Consider the following 15,167-nt stretch of genomic DNA (forward strand, 5'->3'; position numbering starts at 1 on the left):
GCGCAACAATTTGATCAGCAATGGCGTTGTCTGTGTATTTCGACTTTTGAGTTTGAATTTCCTTGCGATAACTGTTCCCTTTCTCGTAATCATTAACTAATATATCCCTAGATGATTTCAAGCAATTTCAAATACTACAGATTACGGAAACTCTTCAGAGTCGAGTTTTGTCTGCAAAAGATCGTCTAGACTCATCAGTGACGCTCGAATCCAAAAAGTTGAAAAGGCCAGATAAAGTTACAAAGTTGAAGAGCATTGAGGACCAAAATTCCTAACAGTTTTGCAGACTATGATAATAGATGGTTTTCTTTGCGTCTACTGTCTCAGATATATAGATTACCCAGTCTTTTTGCAGTTAAACATAATTATATGACTGATATGACGATGAATATTTATGCACCGTAAGTTTTAACAAAACATGTCTTGTCAATGCAAAGCTGGCATTTAGGTGGTGCTTTGACTAAAATTCATTGCGTGTAATGATTATATTATAGTAGTATCTCTATATAATCTTACTGACTGATAATATCCTTTTTCAGCACATTATAGTGATAAATAGAGTAGTATGTGTTATCTAAACTTGATTGCTTTTCTTACTTTCGACGTAACGGCTCCGACAAAAAAAACAATCTCGTAGATATGACCAACGATAATCTATACATCTAACTACTGTATGGGATTGATACAGGTATAAATATACCTTAATGAAGAGAACGATGAATTGACTTCATACCAACTGAACGATTGTTATATTAATATTGTCAATCCATTGAAAATAGATCAGACATTCATTTGAATAATGGTTATGATTGTAGTGAGGGTTCTTTATTAACAAAAAAATACATTTTTAAAACAATTGTCAATAAAACCAATAAAAAAAGTTGGACCTGTGAATATTTTTGACCAAATTAAATCAGTTAGAATATACCAATTAATATTTTTACATGTAATGAAAAAAAATACCAACCATTACTACAGCCTGGAGAAAATCCCGTTTGTGAGAGTTGTCCATCTGGACACGGCATTTCTGTACCTAGGATAACATTATGATTTATTTTTCTTTACAATAGAAAGAAGTTAAAAGGGTAATTTCATTGGAATTTGCATTATTATGATTAAAATGTACTTAATAAATGTGAAAAAGCCTTAAACATGTGTAAATGTAACGGCCATTTAACATTTTGTATCCTCTACAACAATGCTCATCACTTTCTAATGACGGTTAATTGTTTTAAGAAGAAACAATTTATTTAAGTACTTTTGACATCAGTGCAATAGGTTACATTGTTTCCAACGAATTTATAAAAGGGATAATTTCTCAATGTATAACAAAATTTAAAAGCATCTTTGAAATATTAAAGATAAGTTTTGTTTGTTTTCTTTTCAGAAAGATAACATGCTAGATAATGTAGATCATGCGTTGCTTTTGAAGTTGTGTAATACTTTTTCTGACGTTGATACAAAACATGTATTTTGAATTTTAAGTGTCAGTTGAAGTGTTAGATATAAAATTCGAATATTGCGTCCAATGGAATTTTCAATAACTATAAGACTGAAAAGGAACAATTAATTATCTCATAGTTGTTGTAAAGAGACAGGGGTGTGATTTAGTTCCCGGTTGGCTTAGATTATGAAGTTTATTCAATGCGTATGTTGAATCTATAGTAGTCAATGCGATCTCTTTTTATAAGCTTGAAATGTTGAAAGAGGAAACTATGGAACCAAATAATTTTCCCTGGTTGTGCTTCAATGATTTATTTGAATAAATCCTAGATTGACACACATAGATATATGGTTTAAGTATAAATCTTTCTGTGTCGTTTGATCTGCAGGAAACTTTTTATTGGTTGTCACTTGATTACTTTAGTGATTCTAAACGACAATGTTTTAAATGAATTCTATTTAAGCTATGTTGTTAAAAAGGACGGTATTTCGAAGAAGTGGATAATAATGTTATATCACCTATTGCTGCGGATACGTAACTGACAGTTTTTTGTAATCACATTTACCAGTCTCAATTCTGGAACACTTCCAATAATCCCGAGATTAAAACTTTATGGAGTTAACACAAATCAAATGTACAACCATGTCTGATTTATCTTGGACATTTGAAATGATGAAATACCGTTATGAAACTTGAAGTTCTTACTTGACAAAAGCTTATACTCTCAATTATAATATTATGAAATGAAATATTTTTTAGAGTAATTATTGTCGGTAGCATGGTATATTGTCATAAATAAATATATTTACGTGAACATAATACTTTATACATTCAAATTACCTCTTTTCTTAAATTAATCACAATTATATACATACCAAAGCAGTATGTTGTGGGGCAACCTCGTGTCGGTCGCAGGTAGTACACCAAGTATAATGTACAGTTTTTTATTCTTATAGGATATTCTTCATTTACACATCGGTCATCAAGTACTTCGTACGCTGTTCTGTTAACAATTTTGCCAGTTTCGGGGAAAATATCTTCACCAGTAGTTACACCTAAGGCAGTAAATGTATGTATAAGTGTCGTCACAAAATTAAACCAACCAATGAAATCAAACTGAAAATAGGAGGCTAAAGCAAACAAACCCTAAATTTTGCCAGGCATTGTCGAAATATTACTGAAACACCATAAATGAACATTTACGGTATTATGTGATTACATTTTTTAATATATGCACATATATAATTTAAATGAGTTTTTTCGGGTCTCTTGGAGGGGCGTCGGTGACCACGTGGTATGGTAATCACTAGCCAGTCAACACTGAGTTGTGAGTTCGAACCTCGTTTATGTAATTGCACTTGACTCCAATCGTAATTGACTAGGATTGTCAGTTCTCCTTTCGAAAGTAAATTGTTTTCTCTGGGCACCCATACTTCCACACCAACGAAAACTGATCGCCACCGAAATAGCCGAAAAGTGGCATTTCAAAATCGCAATAAAACACCAACAATCAATTATTCGAGTCTCTTTGCATCAAATATCATAATGTAAGTTATCACTGTCATGTTACATAAGGATTTATAAGTGTCAGGAATGTAATGTTACATAATATTAGTCATTCAACAAATGTACCTTTCTAACTTGAATAAGGTTACCTTTCCTTGACAAATATATCGGATATTTTGTGCCACATCTGTATCCACCGATCAAGCATTCGGTAGGCATACGTTCACCAGCTGTGCTAGTAATTCTATACCACCCTTCTTTTAACCTTGAGTCGCACAGGAAAGTATTGTCTGTTAAATTGTTGGCTGCTGATCGTTTCCAATTATCTATGGCATTAAGAGTTTCACAGGGCTCTACAAATATATTAAAATGACAAACTTAATAAGCAGTTTAGAAAAAATATATATTTCATTAACATGTTTTGTTTAAGGTTGTATAATATATGGATATAAATTGTGCCTCACAACAGGTTACCTATGGAGTTATTGTAAGTCTCTTAACGTGCAGAGAGCTTGCCGCTTGCTAATTTTATGAATCATTGTGTCATTGTTATAAATCAAAAACTTTATTAATTTCAATTATGCATTTGTTTTTAAAAGCAAGATATCTATGGAGCATACATGCAAATGCAACATTAGCCAGCACTATTACTTCCAAAACAAGCATATACTGACAAGCATACGGTTTGCGAAAAAGCAATTTGTTACTTATACATGTGTGTATTATATATGTGTGTTATATAAGTGTGTTGGGCACATCATAAAATATATACAAACTGAAGTTAGAAAATTACAAAAATAGCATTAAAAGGTATTCTGTCAGTTTTTTCGGTGTGTTGATGGAATTTATATCAAGTGTTTTCGTATTGAATACTTCCAGATTCACTTCTTCATAATTCAAAGATATGTCAATGGAGATATAGTTTTCTGTTTTACTTGTGTGCTTTGTCAAATATGCTTTTTCGTTGACATAATTGTTTGTTTTTATAGTGATTAAGGCCGTGTTCACACTTAATAACATGTACAGTAAATATGTTTACCATTAGTTTAATATTATGTACACTGGTTTTACATTAAATTTGTCACATTCATCCACCTGGTTCAATTGCCTGTACATGATATTTGTCCACACTAGTTAAATATGCTTATGTCATTAATATGATTATAATATAGAATCTAACTCAAATGTGTAGGCAACTTTGCAAGCCACGTTAGACTAATACAAAAATGGCCAAGACCGAAAATAATGAAAAAAAGGAAGGACAGATACGACGACTTAAAAAGTCAGGACATCATTTTTCATCCTAGCATCCATCCACCCCAGCCCACCCCGATAAAAGTCAAATGCTAACTCCTTTAGCAAACAAATATACCAACACATTTTGCATATATGAAATTGAGAAAGGAAATGGGGAATGTGTCAAAGTGACAACAACCCGACCATAGAGCAGACAACAGTCGAAGGCCACCAATGGGTCTTCAATGTAGCGAGAATTCCCACAGGCGTAGGTGTCCTTCAGCTGGTCCCTAAAAATATGTATTTTAGTACAGTGATAATGGACGTCATACTAAACTCCGAATTATACACAAGAAACTAAAATTAAAAATAATATAAGACTAACAAAGGCCAGAGGCTCCTGAAGTGGAACAGGCCCAAAATTGCGGTGGGGTTAAACATGTTTATGAGATCTCAACCCTCCCCCTATACCTCTAGCCAATGTAGAAAAGTAAACGCATAACATATATAAGTACGTCTGAGTCAGTGACAACTCTGCAACAGATTTATCCATCGGATCACCAGCAGTGATGGGGATACATGGCTGTGTACATTATTTATAAACTACTCGTCTAAACATCAACTCAACAATGTTAGATCTGTAAATTTGCTTTTGACGTGGAAAGGTAACCGATAGCTTAATTTTTATGAAGCCCAGGTGGTCGTGTGATCTAGCGGGACGGCTACAGTGCAGGCGATTTGGTGTCACGATATCTCAGTAGCATGGGTTCGAATCCCGGCGAGGGAAAAACTAAAAAATTGCGAAAGTAAATTTACAGATCTAAAATTCTTAGGTTGATGTTCAGACGAGTTGAATATACATAATGTACACAGCCATGTTTCAATATCACTGCTGGTGATCCGATAGATAAATCTGTTGTAGAGTTGTCACTGGCTCAGACGTACTTCTTAATATAATTATTTTCTGTGACTGTATTTTACATGAATTTGTAGGATCCTTTACTATAGATAATTTAGCTGATCTGTAAGAATATCATCTTCATGTCTTATATATCATGTACTGTAGTACGACGCTAGATTAAAACTGACGTGGAAAGGTATCACCTGGCCACCGAAAAGCTTTATTTTTATGAAGCCCAGGTGGTCGTGTGGTCTAGCAGGACGGCTACAGTGCAGGCGATTTGGTTTCACGATATCTTAGTAGCATTGGTTTGAATCCCGGCGAGGAAATAACACAAAAATTGAAAAAAGCAAATTTACAGATCTAACATTAGTGGGTTGATGTTTAGACGAGTTGTATATACATAATGTACACAGCCATGTATCACCATCACTGCTGGTGATCCGATGGATAAATCTGTTGTAGAGTTGTAACTGGCTCAGACGTACTTCTTAATATTATTATTTTCTGTGACTGTATCTTACATGAATTTGTAGGATCCTTTATTATAGATAATTAAGCTGATCTGTAAGAATAGCATCTTCATGCTTTATATATCATGTACTGTAGTACGACGCTAGATTAAAACTGACGTGGAAAGGTATCACCTGGCCACCGAAAAGCTTTATTTTTATGAAGCCCAGGTGGTCGTGTGGTCTAGCAGGACGGCTACAGTGCAGGCGATTTGGTTTCGCGATATCTCAGTAGCATGGGTTTGAATCCCGGCGAGGAAATAACACAAAAATTGAAAAAAGCAAATTTACAGATCTAACATTAGTGGGTTGATGTTTAGACGAGTTGTATATACATAATGTACACAGCCATGTATCACCATCACTGTTGGTGATCCGATGGATAAATATGTTGTAGAGTTGCCACTGGCTCAGACGTACTTCTTAATATTATTATTTTCTGTGACTGTATCTGACATGAATTTGTAGGATCCTTTATTATAGATAATTAAGCTGATCTGTAAGAATAGCATCTTCATGCCTTATATATCATGTACTGTAGTACGACGCTAGATTACACCTGACGTGGAAAAGTAACACCCGGCCACCGAAAGCTTAATTTTTATGAAGCCCAGGTGGTCGTGTGGTCTAGCAGGACGGCTACAGTGCAGACGATGTGGTGACACGATATATCAGTAGCATTGGTTCGAATCCCGGTGAGGGAAGAACAAAACATTTACAAAAGCAAATTTACAGATCTATCATTGTTGGGTTGATGTTTAAACGAGTTTTATATACATAATGTGCACAACCATGTATCACCATCACTACTGGTGATCCGATGGATAAATCTGTTGTAGAGTTGTCACTGTCTCAGACGTAATTATAAATATAATTATTTTTCGGTGACTGTATCTTATATTAATTTGTAGGATCCTTTACTATAGATAATTTAGCTGATCTGTAAGAATAACATCTGCATGCCTTATATATCATGTACTGTAGTACGACGCTAGATTAAAACTGACGTGGAAAAGTAACACTCGGCCACCGAAAGCTTCAGTTTCATGAAACCCAGTGGTCGTGATGTTTAGCGGGACGGTTACAGTACAGGCGATTTGGTGTCACGATATCTCAGTAGCATGGGTTCGAATCCCGGCGAGGGAAGAGAAAAAAATATGCGAACTAATTGCAACACAAGCTTTTTTTAGTGAAAATTGTAATATAGACTTGTACTAACAACATACTAAAACTATACATTGATATGATTTGCGGAAAAGGTTTTTTTGGGTGAAATACGTGGTTTTTAGAGAAAAAATGCTGAAAACTGGAAAAGAAGAAAAATTATTATTCATTGTTGCATTTTTAGACCTAAAGCTTGTGGAAGACAGGAAACCTTATCTTACTAGACTTTAAAGTAGTCCATTAGTTATTATTATTCATATTGAAGTAATTTTGAGGTGAAATGAGTGATTTTTTGTGAAAAAACGTCGAAAACTGGAAACGCAGAAAATCTCCGTTGTTAATGGTTAATATTTTTAAGATTGCATGATCTATATAGAAAAAAGAACATACTATTTTATGTTTATTTTGTGAAGTCTTTGAGTTATCAGTATTAATATTTGGGTAATTTAGTTGAATTTATGTTTTGAGACAGAAAACCCAATAACTGGAATTGAAAAAAAAATCTTGGTTATTGGTGGTTAAAACTTTCGAATTGGGATATAAATAGTAAATACTTTCTGATGTTTATCCTAAGAAGTCCTATAGAAATTAGCATTAAAAAAATGTAATTCTTGTGTAAAATATGATGTGTACATAAAAATTTTGAAAATGGAAATAAAAGGCTCGGTTATTCATGGTTATTCTTGGTCAAGACTTTTAACATAGGATCTTTATAGACAGACTTTATTATCTTATGATTACATGTATATGCATATGTATTCCTCTTGTTATCAATATCAATAATTACCAATTTGTTGTGTGAAATATTTTGTTTTACAAACTAATCACAAAATAAGAATGAGTCCATAGTACATGGATGCCCCACCGCACTATCATTTTCTATGTGCAGTGGACCGTGAAGTTGGGGTCAAAACTGTAATTTGGCAAAATGAGAAGGAGCATATCACAGGGAGTATGTGCAATACGTTTCAAGTTGATTAGACTTCAACTTCTTCAAAAACTACTTTGACCAAAAACTTTAATAGAAGCAGGGCAGACAGATGAATGAATGAATGAACGCTCAGACTGAAAGACAAAGTACCCCTAAGTGAGGGGCATAACAAATGAAAATTTTAAAATCTTGGTTACTTCCAGCTTGATTTTTAAAAACGTAAAGTTGAGAATGGAAACAGGAAATGTGTCAAGAGAAAACAAGTTCCCTATTATCAGTCTTCAACATAGCAAGTGAATCCAGCACACGAAGGTGGACTTCAGCTGAACCCTTTAATTATTGTGTACATTAGTTCAGCGAAATTGAAACCAGTCTTTAAACTCCAATACATATACATGAACCAAAATTATCAACAACAAAAACCATAAAGCAAGACAAACTAAGGCTAGGGGTTCCTGACTTGGGATAAGTGTACTAATGTGACTGGGAGAAAAACATGTTGTTTGAGAACTTAACCCTCCCATAGTTTCTCTAGACAATGAAGAATAAATAAACACGCAGTAAAACTCAGTTTAAAAGAAGTGCATTTTGTGGAAGTTTGAAATTGTTATCTTACATAACTGTTATGTATTTATAGTAATTAAATATGTAGCTATACTAAACCAAAAATTAGATTGTGTTAAAAAATAACTGTCGATCAGTTTGGTTACTGCCTTTGATTTGTAATGTTAATTGTTGGAAGAGTTATTTTTCTAGTGCCATTACATCGTCATTGATTGTAGTCCTTTTTTGTGTATTTTTTCCGTCAGCTACTTTTTCAACATTTGAATTGAATAAAGTCACAGTTAGACACAGACCAATTTTACTTAGCAGGTTTAATTTCAGATATGTAAGCTTTTTAATTTTTTGGCACATACACTGGTTCACTGAATTAGCATGCAATGGAGAAATTGTTTAAGGCAATTTCAAGAGAAGCTTTGTCAATATGATTATAATTTTACCTCTCAATAGCTTGAAGTTAAATAGCAATTGTACCAAAGTTACAACATTTTACATGTTGAAAATGCGATAAGCCGACTGTTGAATGAATTGATGGGATCACTTCCTGGAGTGTTAATGGTAACAGGGCATGGCGGATACAGGGGGGTTCCGGGGTTGGAACCCCCTTTTTTTGCCGATCAATGCATTTAAATGGGGACATATAGTTGGAACCCCCCTTTTTTGCCTGGTTTGGAAACCCTCCTTTTTAAAATGGCTGAATACGCCCCTGCAGCGCCTTTTGTGTGTACCCTGTAAATCCGTATGTGGTGGTCTGAAACATTAATCAAAGGATAATGACAAAGAACTAACATGGGTTGTCTGCTGTATGAAATATATAATTATGGTCAAAGATATATATGTCCATAAAAAAGCATTGCTAAGATCCTTCTCTAAAACATGATTTATTGTAAACACTCCCCATTCTAAAAACATAAGATATTGTATTTTTGGCATTCTATTATCCTTTAAATTCACACAAAACTATCTAAATACGTTATTTTAAATAGTTAAAAAATGTCACTAATTCAGTTTGTTCCGTTCTTTTACGTCAATTTAATAGTGCGTTTATTTATGAGAACGGCAAATATGTGCCTCCACCTAGAGCGCTTTGATCCAAAAGAATTGTCGTATTTGTCCTATTAGAATCGAAATAATTCATGGGGGCTTGAATGTATCTAGATTTTACCACGGGTTGTCCCTTTATGCCGATATTTTACCCCTCGCTAACGCTCAGGGTAAAATATTTGTCATAAAGGGCCAACCCGTGGTAAAATCACGATAAATTCAAGCCCCCATGAATTATTTCTTAAATGACAAAAATGTCCACAAGAGATAACAATGATGATGGTGTGAATGTTAACAACAAAAATAGCTCATCGTTAAAATATGAAACTGTTAAGACAATGAATGGAAAAATAAATATGACAGACAACAAACAATAACCACCATGTTCTCAAGGGCCACTTACTTGTGATAATCATACTCATAGTGTGCAGGGTTAACCATGTGTGCGAGCATGCACTTCGTCCTTCCATAATAAGGAACACTTGTGAAATAGCAAACAGCATAAGTGCAAATTGTAAAATCATTTTGAAAGGGCTCAGCTCAAAAAGGTCAGCACAGAGTATATACTAAACCAATTAACGAAATGAAACTGAGTTCCAATAGCTAGTTCAAAGCTTATTACAGTTGATGAATGATTAATACTCTTGTCACCGACTAAAATATAAATCTGTACACATCTGATTAGAAACCAGTGAAAAGTGGGTACAGTGATATTATTATATGTTATATTGATGTTTTGGGAGGCGACTTTCCTGGTATGGAACGTACACCCTTGTGGGTTAAGTGTTACAGCCAAACCTTATGTATATGGTGTGCAAGTACTGAGATCGTTGCTAATTACATGAGTAGTTTATTATTTGCTTCAGGAGCCTGGAATTTTCATTCTAACATACAATCATTTAACACTCATCATTTTTTTTTTTGAAAAACATTGTTTGATTCTAAATCCTAACATGTTTGTTCAAGAAGAAAAATGAAAAAAAAAATGTTCTCTTTTAAAACATGTAAAAGTTGTGGTAAAAAATAAATTAAAACTTAGAATTTCAAAAAATTAGTCTTGCAAACAAAAATCAATTTCTAATGGCCAAACACCTTCCCCAACTTAAATTAACTTTAACACAGGGGTAGATTTCTTTCAAAAACCTAGTAGGATTTGACTAGTTGGTTAATCTAACTCAGAAATTCTGAATGGTCTTCTGTTATAGGTTGTATACCATCACTATTGTGGAGAATTAGATCTTCGAATTGTAAAAAAGCAGAACACAATCTCGGTCTATATCTTTATTTAATTTTACAAACTTTGATACAGGAAAGTGATCAACTTGTAATATTATTCTTTTGAATTGACATAATTATGCATTGTATTATATTACTCAAACTGTTTTAAAAAATAAAGAATATTTTTTGGATAAATTATTTTTTATCAATTTTGGCAAAAAGGGGAAGTAACTCATATTACCTTCCTTTTACTACAAAATATTTTCGTGAATTAAACCACTTTCCGCAAAATATATTTTTGTATAGTTTTAGTATGTTGTTCATAGATAGTAATAGACTTGTTTTTCAGAGAAAAACCTTGTGTTGCAATTAGTTGCAGGTTGTTCACTAAATTGACTAGACTATTTCTGTGACTGTATCGTACATTAATTTGTAGGATACTTTACTTTAAATAATTTAGCTGATCTGTAAAAATAACATCTCCATGTCTTGTATATCATGTACTGTACATGTAGTACGACGCTAGATTAAAACTGACGTGGAAAGGTAACACCCGGCGACCGAAGCTTCATTTTTATGAAGCCCAGGTGATCGTGCGGTCGAGCGGGACGGTTACAGTGCAGGCGATTTGGTGTCACGATATCTCAGTAGCATGGGTTCGAATTCCGGCGAGGGAAGAACAAAAAATTTGCGAAAGCAAATTTACAGAACTAACATTGTCGGGTTGATGTTTAGACGAGTTATATATAGATCTAACATTGTTGGGTTGATGTTTAGACGAGTTGTATATACATTATGTACACAGCCATGTATCACCATCATTGGATACATCTGTTGTAGGGTTGTCACTGACTCAGACGTACTTATGAATATAATTATTTTCTGTGATTGTATCTTACATTAATTTGTAGGATCCTTTACTATAGATAATTTAGCTGATCTGTAACAATAACATCTTCATGCCTTATATATCATGTACTGTAGTACGCCGCTAGATTAAAACTGACGTGAAAAGGTAACACATGGCCAGCGAAAGCTCTTTTTTTGAGAGCCCAGTCGGTCGTGTGGTCTAGCGGGACGGCTGCAGTGCAGGCGATTTGGTGTTACGATATCATAGTAGCATGGGTTCGAATCCCGGCGAGGGAAGAACCAACAATTTGCGAAAGCAAATTTACAGATCTAACATTGTTGGGTTGATTTTTAGACGAGTTGTATATACATTATGTACACAGCCATGTATCACCATCATTGATGGCGATCCGATGGATACATCTGTTGTAGGGTTGTCACTGACTCAGACGTACTTATGAATATAATTATTTTCTGTGACTGTATCTTACATTAATTTGTAGGATCCTTTACTATAGATAATTTAGCTGATCTGTAACAATAACATCTTCATGCCTTATATATCATGTATTGTAGTACGCCGCTAGATTAAAACTGACGTGGAAAGGTAACACATGGCCAGCGAGAGCTCTTTTTTTTTGAAAGCCCAGGTGGTCATGTGGTCTAGCGGGACGGCTGCAGTGCAGGCGATTTGGTGTCACGATATCACAGTAGCATGAGTTCGAATCCCGGCGAGGGAAGAACCAAAAATTTGCGAAAGCAAATTTACAGATCTAACATTGTTGGGTTGATGTTTAGACGAATTGTATATATATATATATATATACATAAGTACGTCTGACATAGGACTCGTCATTGTTATAAATATCAGTTTTATTTTCAAAAAAAGAAGTGTCTTCTTTAAATATACATGGTAAAATTCATGTTCTTAATACTTTTTTTTGTGTATACTCAACCTTCACAAGGCCTACATTGACTATCGACTGCATGAAGATAAAACATTATTTAAACTACATGTACACATTGAATTTGATCAATGGGAATGTAATTGTGGTTTGTTTACGTGTGATATACACTAACACAACACCGAGTTTAGGTCAATGTGAACACGGCCTAAGATTATAATACAATGTTGACTGATGTACCTCAATGTTTGGCATTTTTTATTATTATATTTGTTTTTTTATGTCCACAGATGGTTGTTAATATAATGGAATTTAATGCAACTGTTATACAGGTAAGGGTTAATCTAGATATAAACCAGGTTTAATTCAACATTTTCTACATCAGAAAATGTCTGAACCAAGTTGGGAATTCGACAATTGTTATCCATGAGTTTGATGTATTTGACCTTTTGATAATGCTATTTGATAAAGGACCTTCTTTTTAAATATATTCCTCGGAGTGTGGAATTATTTATTTTAACTTTTTACAGCAGACAATTTATCATGGTTTATACTGTATTATATCTCGCTTACATTAATGATAGCATCACACATACGTTGAATACATATGAGAAACGTTAGATGCTCAGTAAAGTATTTATTACCTTTGTCGCTTTAAGTTAAAGACCAAAATTAATGACAATGTCCCCCTTACTCAAATCTTATTTAATTTAAAACAATTAGATGTAAGGTATAGTAAAAACAAAATCGCATGACATTTTTGTGTTTTGCTATCTTCATAATCTGAATGAAGCATATGTAAGATTCTTACCTGGAAATGCATGTCCCACGTAAATCAATACGGATATTGAAATTAATTTTAAACACATTTTGGTTTAAAAAATGTCTTTTATCTGAATTACGCAAAGACTGCCTGATATTTCGTTAATGCATATAAATCGTTCAAATCACAGGTATACTACTCACTCAGTACGTTAATCAAGCACATCAAACTTCCGTGTTTCATATAATTATGTAAGACATTAAATCATTGGTTGATTATTTTTACAGTAAGACTTTCAACGACATGATATAACATTACCAGATCTAAAGATTTGAAATACTAGCCGTTCGAAAAGAGTGCTCAATAATTTTATTTGGTTTGATGCTTCTTCTTAAGCTCTAATGCAAAATAAAATGCCCTTAAAACATTGGCACTAATGTATATGGAAAAAGTAAAATCACAAAAATACTGAACTCAAAGGAAAATCAATTCTGAAAGTCCATAATCACTGGACAAAATCAAATAACAAAACGCATCAAAAACGAATGGACAAATACATGCTTTCCACTTAATAAATTTATAATATCAAGAGTGTACAATCATATATATTAGTACACAGTTGTTTGTATATATTATGATAAAAGTGGTTTTAAACTTTTGTCTGTATGAAAACCTACATGCAAAGGACCACTTTTTCCAAGTTTAACCTCTTCTGAAGCAAAAACTAAGAAAAGACCTACACATGAGTCAAAAGACTGAATATATCGGGGTTTTCTTTAACAGACAGAAATTAGATATAAGATAACTCCTTACGAAGTGGCTGTAATTGAATAACCAATTTGTAGCATTTTGTCTGTTTTTTTTTCTCATAAACTGATCAGCAGACCTACAAATATACATATATTACAAAAAGCATAAGATAACTCCTTAAAGATTTTTACTCCTTTAATATGGATTTATATCCGAGTTTTACATTTATGATAAACTTGTAAGAAGCCAAAGAGAACCTATTTAATGCAAAATTATAAGAAATGCAAATATGTTTTTCGATATAACGAAGTCCTCTCCCTTACTGTTGTCTATCGTTATTCTTCTTGAGCTTGAAGACTAAAAACAATTCTTGCGTCACTTATATAGAACAATAATATATGTTATTATGTAATAGTGTGTTTTTTAATACACAAAACTATATGAGATGTATATAGTTTTCCCTCCAGTTTTGTTAGATATGGATATTTAATTCAATAATTACAGTATACCATAGTATTGTGCAATGGACAGATACTATCTCGTATTTCAACTGTTTACTGGATTGCTCACGCTTATACCAGTTTGATATTGTATAAAACTGAATATGTCAATAGTTTTATTAAAACATTTTTAAAGAACTTCTTCAAAATAATACGTTAATTGTGGGTAAATTGCAATAACATAATAAATGAGGAACATGTCTGTATGTTCGAATGGAAAAACCGACAATTTCTTTGAGTATTTTGAAAATGATAGTTCTGTATACTATATATTGATCGAAGATTTGAACTAATTACTGTTTACGGAATTATATCTTATAGCGTCAATTATTATCATGTGTTACAACAAACTATGTGAATATGAAATTTGTACTGATTGTAAATATCGATAACAAAAGTTGAAAATGTAAACTGGAATACTAGTAGACATACACGATCTATACTACCACAAGCAACATAATCAATTAAACGACTTCAAAGAGATGATTTAGAGATTTCAAAAAAATAATTAACAACAAAAATTATCAGCTATGCAAAATGATATATAAAATAAACTAAAGTATTTTGTTTGAGATTAACAATGTAAATAAATCCCATCGAGTGAAACAGGCTCATAAGAGCCTCTTGTTTTGTAATTAGTCACCCCCTTATCAATGTTGTTTTTCGTTATTTTTCTTGATCCTTATAGCCAATTTTGAAGAATGAAAACTGTACTTCATTTTTGTTAGATGTTGATATTAGATTGACTAATAAAAGTTTGCCAATGTATTGTGTAATGGAAATATCTCGTCTTTTAAATGTTTATTTGTGTTATCACGCTCAAACCAGTTGGCTTTATTGCATGAACTTGAATATATCAATGATTTTATCAAAATCTATTTAA

The 15,167-nt window shown here is 33.1% G+C and overlaps 1 protein-coding gene across 1 annotated transcript; it reads right to left on the reverse strand.

Moving 5' to 3' along the window:
* Positions 1-392: 392 nt before the first annotated feature.
* Positions 393-13,196, reverse strand: LOC134717970 (oncoprotein-induced transcript 3 protein-like). Its single transcript, XM_063580471.1, has 5 exons — positions 13,083-13,196; positions 3,100-3,303; positions 2,320-2,499; positions 968-1,033; positions 393-460 (listed from the first exon to the last, which is right to left on the reverse strand). The coding sequence occupies exons 1-5, from the start codon at positions 13,138-13,140 to the stop codon at positions 393-395; spliced, it is 576 nt and encodes a 191-aa protein (XP_063436541.1). The 5' UTR covers positions 13,141-13,196.
* Positions 13,197-15,167: the final 1,971 nt, after the last annotated feature.

This window comes from Mytilus trossulus, chromosome 5 (assembly GCF_036588685.1).
Source record: "Mytilus trossulus isolate FHL-02 chromosome 5, PNRI_Mtr1.1.1.hap1, whole genome shotgun sequence".
NCBI classification, from domain to species: domain Eukaryota; kingdom Metazoa; phylum Mollusca; class Bivalvia; order Mytilida; family Mytilidae; genus Mytilus; species Mytilus trossulus.